General features: G+C 42.0%; 1 protein-coding gene across 2 annotated transcripts in view; it reads right to left on the bottom strand.

Annotated features, from left to right (window-relative positions):
- ERMP1 (endoplasmic reticulum metallopeptidase 1) overlaps window positions 1-16,898 on the bottom strand; it is a 707,614-nt gene that overhangs the window by 84,868 nt on the left and 605,848 nt on the right. For both annotated transcript variants that reach the window (XR_011280380.1, XM_069626023.1), the window contains exon 13: window positions 5,125-5,240. Coding sequence is in view for 1 of the 2 variants with exons in the window: in XM_069626023.1 (XP_069482124.1) it covers window positions 5,125-5,240 (116 nt within the window). In the remaining variant the exon portion in view is untranslated. The remainder of the gene's footprint in view (window positions 1-5,124; window positions 5,241-16,898) is intronic.

The raw sequence follows: 16,898 nt of genomic DNA, 5'->3' as shown, positions 1-16,898 counted from the left end.
CTTCATCAATAATGTTATACATTACTTCTTCCTCCACTATATAAGCACACTCTTCTGAGTCATCACATAGTTTGTCAACACATTCTACATTCTCTTTCTTTGCTCTGCAACAGTTTGCAAAATGACCCCAAAGCTAGTGTGGAATAGGGACCGTTTTGTTTGTACTGTGCTCTATTAATATTGGAGCCAGTGGAGAGTGCAGCATGTGCAAAGCAACAAGTGGAAACGCACGGTTATTGATTCTACCTTGGATCAAGTGTGTACTGGGTGCTTTGTGTGCTGACCGTATACATGCTTTGCATGTTGACCATGCATACTCTGAAACTTGGATACTGGTCTCATTGAGAGACTATTTTAGCAAGCCAATGTCCCTTACATATGGGACAACTTTATTGGCATTTTTATAACAGGACACTGTACAACTATGATGACAATCTGCTTTTCATTCTAATAGCGGTGTTGGCAATTGCATGTATTGTCAGCATTCTACTCCAGTATTTACTTCCTAGATGAAGGATATTTTCGAGAAACTGTTTTTCTTGTTGTTGATTTATTATTGGGAAAAATCTTTCCAACCTTAATGTTTACTATGGGGAAAATTCTATTTCATATGAGGCAATATTCGCTTCAATGCAAACGTGGAAAAGTATTGCTAGTAAGAAGTCCTTCCAATATTAATGTTTATTAACGGGTGCATTCTAGTTCAAGCGAAGGGACACATTTACAATTAAGGAGCTCTTTGGTAGTATATAATCATACCTGCACCTTGTTACTTGCTATATACTCATCCTCATCCTGGTAATTATCAGCCTGAACTACCTGTTATATATGTAAATCAGATTTCCTTTCCACACCTGAGACTACATACCCGAGTGGTGCACAAGTACCTTTTAGAAGTACATTTAGGTGTGCAACATTATATAAGCATACCACAGTTAATTGACAAACATGCAAAGGGTACCATCACCCAATTATTACTTGAAGAACCAAGGTGATCCCATCCTCATAGCTATTGAAATGATACAGCAGGCAGGTGAGTTTCTTCTTTAAGAGTTTACCTACACCCCACTGGCTTCCTTCAAGTCAGCTCTCTTTCTGTTACTCTGTGCTTCTAAAGATTCACATTCTAATGGAAGATGCATCTTGTTACCATTCTACCTCAGGTGCTCTACATTCTAGTGTTCCAGGCACAGATGTTACACAGTGCAGAATGTTACAGATCGATGACAAAAGTAGTTATGGTCCCTATCAAAGATGGAAGATGTGCCTTAACTGTGATAGCTGGACAGACATTACCTTTACAACTAGTTGGTTTGAGCTTCATGACAATATTAGTCATCTCTATTTCTGTTATGGTTCTAAATTTGAACTTTTTGCCCCTACCAATCTGAGTATCCTCTCCGATTATATGCACTATGTTTTTCCCCATCTTCCAGCAAGTTCAATGTTTTACTTTTCAAATTGATATTTTCGTTGATTCCATGGAGTTTGTTGAACATGACACTCCATTTCTTTCGAGCAAGGATTCCCGAATTCCCTCAAAATTTTGAATAGTTCATGTGAGTCCTGATCTGCATTAGATATTCTGGTGTTGTACATGGTTCTTTTAGGTTCTATAATATCCAATTTATAAAACGTGGCTGTTCTTGTATATGCCCTCTTATCCTCACTAAGACCAGTATGTGTTTCCATGTCTTGAAGCATTTACGTTTATGAACTTTAAGTCGCTGCAATTCAGGTGAATACCAGGTGTTCACTTTTTAACATGCTAATAGTCTTGTAATCAATGGAGCAATTCTATTTACGGGTATGGTAATAGTCTAGATTAGCTACATCCCACGTCAATGGGGTGATAAGGACTTCCAGGGCTTCTGTGGAAAGCTTCTGTAAATTCCTGGAAGCTCAGGTGCTGCTCTTTGGTAAACCCCTTGCTCTTTTAGGGAGTGGCAGGTCAAACTCAATGAAGAAATTATCTCACTTTGTTCAAGGAGTTTCCTCCTGTGCCATTGCTGTTCCCACACCATGACAATATATTCACTTTCTAGTGATATCGTGAGTGCACTGTAGGCAAGGTGCTTCTCCCTGCCATTGCCATTTGAAGGTTGATAAAATTGCGTGTTTAATTACAAAGGATTACAAAGAAGTTTATCATTTTTGTTATGCAAGTGTAATTACAAAGGATGGTTATCATATCACTCTTAGTTGTACGAGTACATTTTGCTTTCTGGTTATAAAAGTAGAGAGTAGGTGGCTGGAATGTGTGCCTGCATGTGTGTCGAACCGGACCTTGTGAAATGGGCTTTAATCCAACTCTAGTGTCCCAAAGTGTCCTGTTTAGGAAATTGTTGAAAACCAGAATATTTCAGCCACACGTTGACATGTCTTAAACACTATTTGCTACTCAACAGCCATGGAGTGATTACCGGCAACATTCATCCATATAAGGGAATAGGTCCTCCACCTTTCCACTGGTTTTGTTCAGGATCCACAGTTGTAGATCCTATACAGTAGCACTGACAATATGAAATCTACATTCATTAAAGAAACGTATTCGTAGTCCATAATGTAATTTTCATGTGACATCCTCACCACTTTTAATCAACAACAAACTCTCAACGCTCTATATTTACATCCATTAATTCACATTAAAAACATCTTTGGTGCAGTTAAGATTAGCAGGGCTATCTGCAAGTCAAGAGTGCTACTGTGTTGACTGCTTTGCATACACATGCCGTACTGTGTTATCATCTGCATCTCAACCCTCTTGCCTTCAATGCTACACCAATCCTATGTACCAATGTACAGAGTTCTGCTGCTTCCGGGATAGGTTTGCGCTATATAAATATAGCACTAATAATAAAGTGTCTGCATAGGTCACCATGCAGAAGATGCCAGTAGCAGAAGATGCCAGTAGTAGAACTACCTGCTCAATATTGGAACCTTATGGATGTAAGTTCTACTGGTGACAGTGAAGGGAATTTTGGGTCTGGCCTGGGTGGTGGGCAATGATGTGTTTCTCCCTTACACTATATGTACTTGTAACCGGAGTACATATAAGAACTTACTTTATCCTGCAGTATTTGGCCATTATTACACAAAATCACCTGGAGGAATCACATATGAAATTAATATGTTCATAAACAAAGGCGTCCTCTTAATAGCAGACCCATTACAAGCTCTACCCATTTTTAAATAACGGAGGATTTCGCATGATGTGGCAGGCTTTAAACTCACTCGCTCTCAAGAGTGATTTACTGAAACAGGTCAGAAAACTAGCTTTGTCAGCATAAAATATCCAGGAATTGACCTCACTTATGACCTTAAATCGCATTATGCAGCATACCACCTCTGCTTCATCAATTATGGCTGGATTTAAAACAAAAGGTGGTATCCCATGTTGATATCTTTGCTTGGCAGCAGAGAATGTGAAACAAAATATTTTATCACATTTGCTATACCTCTTCTAGGCTCTGCCCTGTGCAGAACTGCGCAAAACTATACTGCAATTTATTTGGAATCGGCAGAAAAGTACACTAGACCAGAAAAGAAAGTCTATCTGGCCACTGCTGAATTTAGAACATACTCTGATGCAGCCTAAATATGCATTATTTTACGAATGGTCAAGCAAAGACACAAAAATGTGGCAATAAAGGACCACCTAGTGGTCTGTACCTCTCTTGTTATACTTTAGGAAGATTACAGGAAGGACCGCTAAAACCTGTGAACATCTGACTTCCCGACACAATCTCACTTCAACCTCTTCCTCTTTTATATCAGTTTACCATAAGCTAAACTTCCATGGAGGTACACATTTCCATTTGCTAAATGAGGAACTTTGCAGAATGGTGGGGGGGAGATGTTCCTGGGTGGGAAAGAGAAGTCCTTTCAAAAGTGGAAAGTGAATTTACCTGCAACGAGCAAGTGAGAAAGGCTTATTTTAAGCTTATGAAATTTGGGAAGCACATCCTTCTGTAAAGCGGTCAGTTTACAGTGCCCTTACTGACTTTACAGAACTCCTACAATCCCACACAGGTACTAAAGATCTGATCACTGCACTCTATAAAGCCGATGCGTCAGCTGACGAATGCCCAAAGTGGGAATTTATATAAAGGCGTAACCCCTGCCCCCCGTCCCTCCACCCCCCCCCCCAGACCCAGGGTGTGTCCCCTCTGTTGCCTCAGAGTTGGGTTTGCACTTTATGAATTTTATACATAGAATGTTGGGAAGATAAATTGTGTAAATCATTCCCTGAGGAAGCAGTCCCATCTGTGTAGAGATGCACACAAATATAACAAAGCTGTACATCATAGCAAAGTATAGCTAAATGTCAATCAAAATAGGCACCTTGCTCCATTAAAGTTACATAAAATGTATTTTAACACCTCAGACCTATGCTGGAGGAAACATGATTATCTGTTTGGTGATCTGACCTAAAATAACTGGACTTTGACAAGAGATCTTCTGCACCATATTGCAAGATCAATTTTGGGTTTCCCGTTCTGAAAACATCAGCATTGTTTGGAGCCTTAGAAAGGAAAATCTGTCCAATATGTCTAACACAAATTGAAGGATATTATTTAAATACTCCAGCTTCACAGCTAGCTGCATGGGGATGAATGACAGATTACACCTTATCAGGTATGGATCCAAAAAGTATGGAGAAGATGGAAAACTGGTCTGGGATTTCTTCACCAACCACTTTCATCTGATATTGGATCAACGGAACACACTGTACTCACCTGTCTGCAGAGGCGAAGAATTTTGACTATGGTTAATTATTGCTGCTTTGCTACTCCTTTGAGGTCACCGATTGGCAATCTATATTTTTCAGATTTTTGAAGAGTAGGGCTGAGTTTTTTTAACAGATCACATAGGACAGGTTTTACAGAATTTTGCATGGAACGATGTGGGTGGGGAGGGAGCAGGGAGCGGTTCGCAAACATTACAGTTTAGTTTCTATTATTATGTCTTGTTAATTTAATGTTATAGGTTAACAGTTTAGGAGAAATTGAATGACTTTTATGGTGTACATTTTACACTCAAGTATTCTACAAAATATAAAACATTCAACAAAATATAAAACACAAAACATCACTCTTAGTGGCAAGTGGTGAAACAGCCCACCTGTAATTTCAAACTTTAACCTTGTTGAGCCCCAGGGCATCGTCTCTTTGGAGCGCATTAGAAATTCAGTGCGTTTTGCAACTGGTACCTCGGGGGCTGGTAGATACCAATTCTTTCTAAATATAAAAACAAAGAAAATTACATTTTCCAAGCTATTGGCAAATAGCTTGAACAACAAAGTAGTCTATCACAAAATTGTGAAAACAGTTGTTGAACACAGTCTAAGTAGAGTACTCTTCTCACACTACAGGTAGACTTGAACAAAGACGAAATGTTTTACTTACTGTGAGAAACCAGAAGGTCTCTCACCCACTAGGCCCCGCAGATCTCTCTCAGGTGGCCAGGGCATGGCTATTGCCTTTGGATCCAGACCCTGGGGGTAGACCAGTGCGGGAGGATCACCTGGGTGGGAGGTCTTCAGGTAGTGGGACATCGGATGGCGAGACGCAGTATCCTTCCCCCTATAACACCTTTACCCCATCCTACCGGGTAGGATACATGGGAAATTTACCCCCACCCCTTCACTTCAAACATTTCCACATGGACAGCCCTCTCTGGACGAAAACAGACTCACACCTGAGCAGTGTATCGGACATGTCATGCTACTATGGTCAGGTGAAGCCTGGCAATTACCGATAATCACTCACGCCTGAGTTCCATTAAACCTCCCCCACACGGATAAAAGGTGGTGCATGAGAGCACGCTCTGATCGAGGCAAAGAACACGAAGGAACATCGGTTTCGAATCAGCAGCTGAACGAGGGGAGAAAGACGGCAGACTAAGAAGGGTTCGCAAAGGAGGGACATTTTTTAAAAATGGTTTTATTGTGGGATATAGTTTCTTTTTTACTTAATATGTCTCTTCATTTAAATGTCCTTGTTTCATGCTGTTTCCAGCTAGAGGACTTAATTTACGATTGCCTCCTGTCAGTGGACAGTCCGTTGATAATCCCGATTCTGCCACAGTCTGGACTATCTACGTCTTTCCTTAGTTTTTCCAGAAAATCAACCCCTGCACATGCCATTCCCTTGTCTGTGCCCTTTTAGGAACGACAACCACCATTCGTCGGCTGTAAGCGTTCTACAATTTTTGAAATGGTTGACAAGAAACTGGGCTCTCTCACCTACTACTCCTTGACACTGCATTAATAGATGTTTCATAGTTTCCTGGCTTTCTCGAGTGTTACCAAACCTGCATTGCCCATTATTTTCACCAAGTCTGCCAGTACTATGGCGGTATTCGCTGGTTGGATAAATGTTTAATCTTATTCTTAGCAGTATGTCACAATGGATTTTACTTGGGAACTTTTGCAGGTATCGCAGAAGTATATTCCCCAATCAGTGGATGGTAGCACCGTTACTCAAAGATGGCAGATTCATTTTAGCTTCCTGAGGACATTCTCTTAAACTTTTCCTTCACTTTCTCAGGATTTTCAATCAGATGTTTTATTGAAGAGTCTAGGTACGTCAGATGTTTCACACACTTTTGTTTCCACTCGCTTAGTGTCCTTGAGCCTTTACCTTTTCCTTCTTGTTTTAAGAAGGTGTATCCTAGTGCTGGTTGATCATCTACTAGTTTTCATAATAGCCCCAAAGATTTCCAAAGGATAATTCAGTGAATGGAATGTAGACCTAATAGACCAAACTCTGCACGAATCGCAACTATAGGGGAGTCTTAGCATTGTTTTCCAAAATATGCCTTCTAATACTTCCCATACCTTCCTTGAAAGATTTAACACTGCCTCGCCTCCATACATCATCTACGGTATCACCTTACACACATAAAATGTCCGCAGGGGCACCATCGAGAATTTGCCATAGCGAGTGTGCAGTATCGCACCTTGGGAGGCTAGCTGGGTGGCTTTTTGGTATAGTTAGGCTTGCCAGGCCCTTTCAGCAACTGACGTGTTGAAATGTATGCCCAGATACCTTGTCGCATTTACCTTTTCCAGTGTTTCCTCACCAATGCTTCACTTAAATGGTTTGGAGCAATTCCCTTGTCTTCCCCCAATAGCCATTATCTTTGTTTTTGCACTGTTTATGGCCAGATCATTTTCAACCATGTATTCTTGAAGTTTATTTAATAAGCGCTGCAAGTCGATCTAAGTCTAATCCATTAATACCAGGTTTTCGGCGTATGCAATTACTGGGATTTCTGTGTTGTTTAATTTGGGAGGAACATGGTGTATTTGTAGGAATGATTCAGGTAAATGTGCAATGTATAACTTGAATAGCGTCGCTGCTAGGGGACACCCCTGCTTTACTCCTTTGTTTACTTTAATTGCTGCAGTGCAAGTTCTTTTTCCATCAAGCCTGACACACAATGTTGTATATTGATGTAAAGCCTCGATAGGCCTCAACAGCTCCTCTGGACATTTCCGAGCACGTTGCTTTGGTCATAATTTCTGACTATTTACGCCATCAAAGGCCTGTTTCATATCAATGAAGGCTATGAAAAGTGTACCCTTTTGCTTGGATAGTGTCTAGTTTTAATAGTGAAAGAATGAAAAAATGTAGGTCTGTCCCAGTTCTTTTTGTGAAGCCTGATTGGCGTGGGTCAGTAAATCGTTCACGCTCTGCCAATTGCATTAGTCGTATTTGTAAGATTGATGCAAAGATTTTCCCTATCACGTCTAATAACGCAATGCGCCTATAGTTTGCTGGATCTTCTCTAGCCCCTTTTCTGAATATTGGGATTATTATGCTCGTAGACCAAGTTCATGAGGTTGGAAGATTTCTGTACTTCTCAATGTTATTACATACTGATGCTATGAAACCTGCCCTCTGAGTCGGCTTTAAGTGATTTGTTCGACAGACCATCTGGGCCTGCCGATGCTGAGTTTTTTAGTTTATCTTGTCTTTGATTTGATCAGCGTCAACTTGCACAGCCCAATCAGCCGGCGGATGACTAGATTCCACGATTAGCTCTTCATTGTTACTTGCAAAAACGTTGGCATAATGGTCCACCCAGTTTTTCTCTAACTCTGCAGCTTAGCTGACTTTGCTGGTTCAGAGCGATTTTATTTATAATAGACTACATTTCTCGTGAATTTGAATTTGGCGTTGCTTTTATAATTTCTTTGCTTTGTTCTTGTTCGCGACTCATTCTGAAGCTGATTCACCAGCTGATTGACCAGTTTCGATATCTCCGTTTCCTGGCTTTAATCAAATCGCTTTAATTCTGTTTCATTAATGTTTAAATGTTGCTTCTTAATGGCTCCAAGATCTTTTCTTAGTTGTTTTCGCTGATCTACAACTGTATGTGTATCTTGGACTTAGATGGGCTGTTTCCTTCCGGTCTTTATCACCTTGCAGTATTCCAAAGGGAAATCATATGAGATATCTGGTCGGTCAGAATTGATTTAATCTCTGTATTTATCAGATAGTATTTTGATATCTTTTTTCTGTAATTTCACTCGGTTACCACCTTGATTTATTTCCAAAACCGGATTGCAGGGTTTCACAGCGGATATGCATGTTACATTCCAGGTCATTTTTAGTATATTATGGTCACTGTGGGATTGTGATGTTACCTCCAAACTGTATATTTTGTCAAGATGGTTCCTTGAAATCCACATATAGTCAATTGTGGACGCTTGGGACCCATTGGACCATTTATTTTTTGCCAGGAATGTCTCCTTCTATTTGCCCATTTAACATGTACATGTTCCTGGAATTCATCGGTCTTGTCCATAATATTTGCTTTTTGTTTCCCACCTCTGCTGACTTTCTAAGTGGAAGTCCCTCTGCGTCCAGGCATTTCATATCCAAATCCACACAAATTAGTACAATTGGGCTAGAATATTGTACTTGGGCATTGTTGATTATTGATGTAATTGTATCCATCATCTCTTTTGAACTTGATTTCTCTGGATTCCAATTTATATTTATGAGTACCAGGAACAGTGAAGTGCTTGTTGTTTGCTTAGTGGTTTGTATGATGGACCACACCATGTATGGGTTTGGAGTTCCGTAATGAAGCACTGTAAGATTACTATCTATTTAAATCAGTGTCAAAAGGCCTGCAAATGGTCTTCCGTTTTTTGCCCTTTTCCGCTGGATATTTCAACAATTCATAACCGTCACAGACCGGCATCGATCTTATCCATGTTTCTTGAAGGCAAATAATTTAAGCTTCTTTCAGTTGGAGATGATTTTTGTTGAACAAGTGATGAAATCCTCTGCTGTTCTATGATATCAATATGCCTGCTGGAGTGATTGAATTACATCTTTGCTAGGCCTTTCTAGATTAGTTCAGAGTTGCGGAAAGCCATCCCCAGTTACTTGGTCTTGCTGGAGACATTTCATTTGTATTTTTATTTATTTCTTCCATGTTTGAAATGCCGTTATTATCAATGGTGACTCTTATGTCTACTGGACCTCCAACATCTGAGTCTTCATTTAAAAGCACTGTGGTATTAGCAAGAATGGTTTTGCCACTTGGACATTGCTCTTTACTATATGTTTTTGCACTGATCATTGGAGACTAGGTCAGTGACAGCCAGGTCAAAGCCATAGCGCAGCATTTCTTTGGTTCCCTTTAGCACGGTTTCTTTGACCAGATTTGATTTAGTGTGCAGCACAACTTGATCAGCTCTTTCCTCATCAATGTATTCCACGATTGCGATATCATCGAAGGATATTGTTTGAAGGGATGGAACGCTGTGAATCAAGTTCATTACGTTCCTTCGATTTAAGTGAACTTAATTCCTCTCAGCATATATATATATATATATATATATATATATATATATATATATATATATATATATATATATATATATATATATATATATAAATATACATATACACTGTTGTTTCTTGGTCCTCTAGGATTCCACTCAACAGCAGTTGGCTTCTTTTGTGCTGGTTTGTCAAAGATACTACTAGCACTACTTAATGCGTATTTTCTGCGTGTGTCGGATACATTTAAGAAGTAACTATTTTTGTTACTACTTTGCACCATACGAGTCGATGTTGGGAATTTATTTTGTTGATGGAACTTCAAATTGAACATGTAGGTCATTATGGATCAAAAGTTTTGCCTTTATCTCAGCATGCGTTTTCCAGTGCGAGGACCCTCTTCATTAATTTAAAATGAGATGTTGTCAATGGGGTCTCTACTACCAGCTTCGCCATCCTGATATGAATTTCCATAGAGCCATCTAAAGAAGTGTCACATTCACTTTTACTCTTTCTTAAGGTATCTACTTTTCCTTTGTGGTTTACCTTACTGTATCACTTATGTGGCGAGGCGGCATTGATAGATTCCGCAGAAAAGCATGTGATCCATTTGATTTCCGAGCTTTGCCTTGTGTCATGTTTTGAGTTTTCTTGTCCCTTTGGTTTTTTTGCAGATTTATTTTCCTGCCCGTTTGAATTTTATCCATTTGTGCCATTTTGGCATTCTTCATCTTGGTTTGATGAAATAACGGATATAACTCATTGTCTGGTACTCACAATCCAGGTTTGTTTGATGTTTTCTTGGTGAACTCCTTTGCTTGCACATGTCTCTTTTGATCTTTTGGGTTATCACTCTCCATTTGCGTTTTTGCTCTGGCCTCGGACGGCATTATGTTTGGATGCTTTTCACTGTCCTGTTGAATTCTGCCGGCGCTATTTTTGTTGGTTGAATCACTTATTCTGCTATTCTGTATCCGATTCTCGTGTCTACTGCTTGCGATTTTTCTGGTGGTGCCAAGTGATGTTTCAGCCGTTCTAGCTTGTTGAGCAGTCTTTTCGCCATGTGTCTCGCTTCCGCTCTTTGGAGTTTTTGACACCTCTAGGTTACTTTGTGAACTAACAACGTTCACCTCTGCATCAATTTGTTGATTTGTCCCATCTACCCAATGGTTTTCAGATCCTTGTACATCTCTTTCGGTTATTTTTTCAAAGTCAGTATCAGATGCTGTACCTCTTCCCCTTTCAACGGCAGATGAACGCATCCATTTTATTGAGTCTCTAATTTTAGCCATGCCCCCCACTGGCTATGACACATAAGCGGCGCTCACAGTTTTGTGAGGCTTCTGCTTCTGAGTTTAGGGGCTCTTCCACTTTCGCTGTAAATCTCTCCATGTATTTCATTTTGGTGTGTATCATGGCCAATAAGGTGGCATTATCTTTCATGTTATCATTCAGTACCTCATATAGCTCGGCAAAGGAAGCCATGGCAATTATCATGGCAGCAATGACATTATTATGAATTTGTATCCCCGCCACTATGGAGAGGTTGTGCTTAGTATGTTCTTCCTGTTGGCTTCTCTGACCACGCTTGCTGTCAATTTCTGAGGTAGTTGCCCTCTCATCCTGTGTTGAACATTTTTGTCTTGCCTGTGTCTTTAAATCACAATTATAGGTTGGCCCACTGGACGCACTGTCGTCCAGCTGGCTGTCTGAACGAATCCACCATCGCAAGGAGGCAGTCTCTTGATCCCTTTCCCCACAGCCAGTGGATCAAGAATGCCTCACTCTCGTGGGGCGTTTGAGATGTTCTCCGCTAAGTCAAGTGAATCATTGTTTCTATAGAATCTGTTAATTTTGTTGGATCCATTAGTCCGCTTTGTTTTCATTGCTAAGTGATCACTTTTTCCGCAGTCCATTTTATATGACTCATGTGTTTCAACCTGATCTCTACACGTGTGTCGTTAATGGATTACTTTGGAACGGAACACTCTGCTCTTTCATTTTAATTTTGGATATAAAGTTGGCCCGCAAATCAATCATTTAGCTCGTCTGCAATTGAGTGCTCATTGAAATGAAATCTTCAAAGCTTTTGTGAAGTCGTGTTCAGGGGAGTCGACATTTGCCTTTGTGACACAGGTGCTGTACTTTGATTTCCTAGATATTTAGACTTTCTTAGGCTGATGTTACTGCCATGTCAATCATGCCATTCATTTCATTTGGACGAGGGATTGCAATCATCATGTCAGTCTAGTGTTTTTTTCTCACTTGTTCATTACTATTCAAATTGCGCTCTCTAGTACTCGTGTCTTCAGAGTTAAACCTTGTATCGAGTGCGGTCAGCTGATTCCTTGGAGCATCAGTCAGCATAAATGAGCCTTCTTTAACCTCATTTTCCAGCAGATTGAAGCTGGTACGAGGTTTGTTCGCGTGCAAGCATTTCCTCTGTGCAGGCCGAGAGGCGGGTGATATTGTGCTGGCGTCAGAGCCAGACAACTTCTCCACATCTTTGCTTTCGAAACAGCACAGGTCCTGGGGTAGATCCAGAGATAGATCGTTAAGATTGTTTTTAGGAACGTTTCTAGTCACGCTGCCGCCATCATGTATCCGCTGATGTAGGCGGGTGTTTGGGCGAGAAATTCCATCGCCACTGGGCTCCATGATAGCAGACGCTCTTGTTGGTCCTCGTGAGGGACTGGGAATCGCGCAGGGGGGGGGTAAGTCAGTATATGTAGGTGGAGTCAAACGTTAAAGCGCCAGTAGCAGAACACAGGTAGCTTCTCTCCTTCTCTTATGCAGACAAAATGCAAAATGCACAGAGCAACTGGGAGTGACTGGGACTCCTACGGGATGCAAGGAGGGAAATAATCTTGACCTTTTCGGCAACACACCATTACTTTTAAGAAACCTTTGACAGTGAAAGCGTAAGGCCAAGAAACCAGACTAAAGAATACTGCATTGTGTGTCAGAGATAACTTCCACGTGGCTAACCAGTGCAGGGGGGAGCAGCAGCCGCCGGGGTATTGTCCTTTGCTTCAAGAACAAAGAAGCACCAGAGCTATCAACACAGCCAGTGAGTTGGGGAGAGTGATGTTGATGTCAAAGTTGCAATTGGCAACATTGAATAACGAGAGCTGGAACGAACATCGTTAAATGCATTTGATGAAAAACATGAGCAAAGCTAACCTGCTGATGAATGTTTGCGCTTTAGAAGGAAAGATACAATACCATTAACAGAGTGGTCCGGCATTGTGAATGTGCTCAATCGAAGGTCTGTGTTGGGTATCCCGCCAAGAAGTGGCAGACATTGATCAGAACATTGTGTGAGGTGAATCGAAGTGGTCCTGCAATGGTCTAAGCAAAACCCATTGCATATTCAAAAGTCTTCGGTTTTGATGTCAAGCGAAAACAGTAGAAAGTGAAAGTACATGGTCTGAGCCCGAACAAGGGAGACCAAATGTGAATATTGTGCTAAAGGGATCCAAGCCTGAATGAGGGAGAGCCATAATCCAAGCCGGAACGAGGAAGACCAAATGTAAATATTGTGCTAAAAGGATCCGAGCCCGAACAAGGGATATCCAGGATCCGAGCCCAAACGAGGGAGATCCATGGTCCGAGCCCAAACGCAAACGAGGGAGACCAAGAGTAAACATTGTGGTAATAAGGGGGTCCAAGCCTGAAGGAGGCAGACCCATGAATATTGGAAAAGAACATTTGAAGAATCTGATAAAAGTGGAACTTTGATATTTGTTTGTTGCGACAGGCCCTATGCAGCAAGAGACCTCTTGGAAAAGAGGCTTTGGCAGATGGCCCCGATACCTGTATCTGCATCCTTGTGTCAGAGAAGCCAGAGTGTGTGCGGAGCTCGAACGGGCTGCCTTGCCCTGTGCTGAAAACGTGGGGAAGGGAAGACAACTGCCTAACCGTTCTGACATATTTCTTGAACACTTTCCTTTTTGCATACACAATTGTCCCACACCCTTTTGTATTTAGAAGTAAGGATTGGCAATAGGTTTATTAGTATAGGACCTTTTAATTTGACAGAGGATCGACTAGGACTGCGTTACTATTATTTGATGGTTGTAGCTTGCTTGCAGCCTTAGATTTAGTTTTAGATACGCGTTCAACCGACCCATTGAAGTTTAATAAACACCCTTGAACTGTGATCAATTGTGTCTGTCTTCACTGTTTGATAACATGCCTTCCTTACACTACACATGCACGCACATACACCCACCCCCATACGAATACAGGACAGATGTTTTTATTCAGACGTCCCATCCAATAAAAGGACGTTATAGCACACAAACGAATCTGCCGGATACAAGAGACAGCCAGGATGGACTCCAAGAAGGGGGAATGCGGCAGTCTGCAGGAAGAGTCAAGACAGCAGTACAACACCAAACAGAAAAATCGAAAATGGCAGTTGACCCATTTAAAAGCTATCCCAGAGTGCGGTCTAAAAAGCATCCCCACCACTGAGCATGCTCACACAGAGCACCTCACCTTGGCAGCCACTGCGGGAGAAGTGATTCAAGCAGAAGCCCTATATAAAGGAATGCTCTCGTGACAGCATTGAACAGGAATTTTGGAGTGAAAATTGTAATATTTGATAATAAGGGGGGAATAAAGAGGCAAGGACTACAGAGTGGTGGATGGGGCCAGTGGAAGGAAAATGAATACCTGGAAAGTGGAGGAAGTAGCATCAAGAGTGGAAGATGTTGGAAGAAGTGAACACCACATAAGAGAGAAGAGGTTGGGGGGCTAGTTTACCACAAGAGAAAGTGAGTTGGGCATCTTATGTCCAGAGAAGAGACACAGTATGTGCCCCATGAAAAGGCAGAAGTGTAGGTGAGCTGGGTGCCTTACCCCCAGAGAAAACTCAGGCTGTGGTCCATATCAATGCAAGACACGTATTGACAGAACCTGGAGCCAAAAGAAGTGGAAAGAGAGTGAAAAGCGCATACCCTGGGGGAAAGAGCAGCAGGAGAAAAGGCTGAATCTCTGGCCAAGGAAAATGCACAGAGAGATACTGCCGAAAGCACTGGCTAAAGAAAAGGTGAAGCAAGGAAAAGAAGTAGCCTTGACCAAACGACAGCAGAATGAAAGTCAAAAAAGTGTCCTAGGCCAGGGACAAGATGAGCCCTTTTACACAGTTGGGGATGCTTTAATATTCCAGCGATACTGAAAACTATCCTGACAGAGAAAATGTATCAACTTTAACTAGAATTCCTTTTGTATGTGTCTTTCTTACAACTTCTCACAGTATCAACCCCAATTATTACAATACCTAGAAGTTGGAGGAATCCAAAAAGAAGCGCTATGTTAAAATTCTATATTATTACAAAAAGGAGAATGATCAAGAATAGGGAGGCCGGGGATGCAGAGGGGTCTCTGCATAAAACAAATAGTCAAGCTAGGGACTAAGAAAACCGCTGTTTAACTGAAAGATGATATGTGAAAAATAAATGTATTAAGAGATTCAAAAGCATTTTGAGGGGACGAGGCTGGCTGGAAAAGCAGGTAGAGGTGCTCCTCATGGCCACCTGGAAGCTAACACTGCTAAAGGGCCTTAACTCTATTCACAATACCGCATTTCTGCCCAAAATCTCTGCTGAGGCTACAGAATATCACAACCTCTCTCACAATCACTGCTGAGGCACCAGAACCAATGGTGCCCAAGGTGTGCTGTTTATAACTGGCATGACTGTTGGGTCCAACAAGGCTTGACTCTGGGACTCACCCCTTGCCACAGTGGAGTATCCGCCAAAAAAGTGATGCAGCAGTGAGGGTTTCCCCAGTTCCCTGGCACACTGAATTGGTATCCCTACAAAATATCTCAACCAAAAATATTGCCGTACATATGGCCGTTTGTCTTGCCATAGGCAATATTTTTGGGGAGGATATTTTGTGGGAGCGGAGGTTGCGGGGGTGTCCCTCGCACATTTTAAAATAATGCAGGTTTTGCGGGGGTGTCCCCCGCATGGCCCATGGGTCAATATTGGTGCAAAAATATGGCAATATTTTTGTATCGTGATATTTCTGCGGGGATATTAACACATGGAACCACTGAAGTTTAGTACATTGGCTAGAAGATTAGCCTTATCTAATCTGAGGCACCAGAGACTGGCCTGGTGTAGTTTGATGACCCTCCCACCCCAAAGTCTCTACAAAATCCCTACACCGATTGAGAGGAGTTGGAACAGCACTGTGGCAAGAGGATGAAAGACTGCAGTGTGAGCTCCAGAAGGTTTAACCCCCACCGCCCCAGTCTTCAGTCACAGCAGGAGTGTCGCTGGAGCCCTTCTCTTCATTAAGGATCTCTTCCAGGCCTCCAGGAATAGACCAGAGCCAGTGAATGCACGCCAGATTCCCAGGCAGCACTGCAATGTCCCTAGGGTGGAAAGGTTGAGGTGCGCCACACTGACCTCAGTGGACTGAGTCCTGTACTCTCTCCTACATCAGTGGCTGGATCCCTTTCTAGTTCAGCCTTCCAGATATCCATATCTGAAGATTGGAATGCAACAGATCCAGGCTTCTAGCAACAGTAAAGTAAACAGCAGTCGATGGATCTGCAACCATTGTTAATGGGGCATACTAACTGTTCATCCACAGGCATTAAATAAGGCATGTTTTAGACTGCAGCACCCTCCTGTAGGCAATGATCAAACGGCTCCTATCCAGACCTGCAGGGCTAGGCCTGATTCTTTCTCCATCTCTCATGTAGGGCTCTTAGTGGCATGGGGTTGTAGGTCTCCTGTCGGTGGCCTGTGACCTTAGCATCATGGGAGCATTGCATCTTTTACACTCTCCTACAGATTACCTAAGCTCCAGCAGTGGCACCTCCGAGAGCCGAATACGAAAGTACAGGCTGCTGCAAGTGCCAGCTCGAGAGAGCACAAGACACCCATACTTGCCCTCAGTTGCCTGATGGCTGATTTCTATCAGTGTTGCATTCCTCGCCCTCTGCTGCCAGGCTGATTGGGGTAGCTGCAGTCTACCTTGCCACCCTCTGAGGGGTGTGAGAATCTTCAGGCAGAGTGTGGGTGTAAGCTGTTGAGCTAGATTCACATTTAGTCCAACAAGCCACAGGAA

This window comes from Ambystoma mexicanum, chromosome 6p, assembly GCF_040938575.1.
Source record: "Ambystoma mexicanum isolate Mex_15411 chromosome 6p, UKY_AmexF1_1, whole genome shotgun sequence".
Lineage (NCBI taxonomy): Eukaryota > Metazoa > Chordata > Amphibia > Caudata > Ambystomatidae > Ambystoma > Ambystoma mexicanum.
This window is presented reverse-complemented; position numbering and strand designations above follow the sequence as displayed.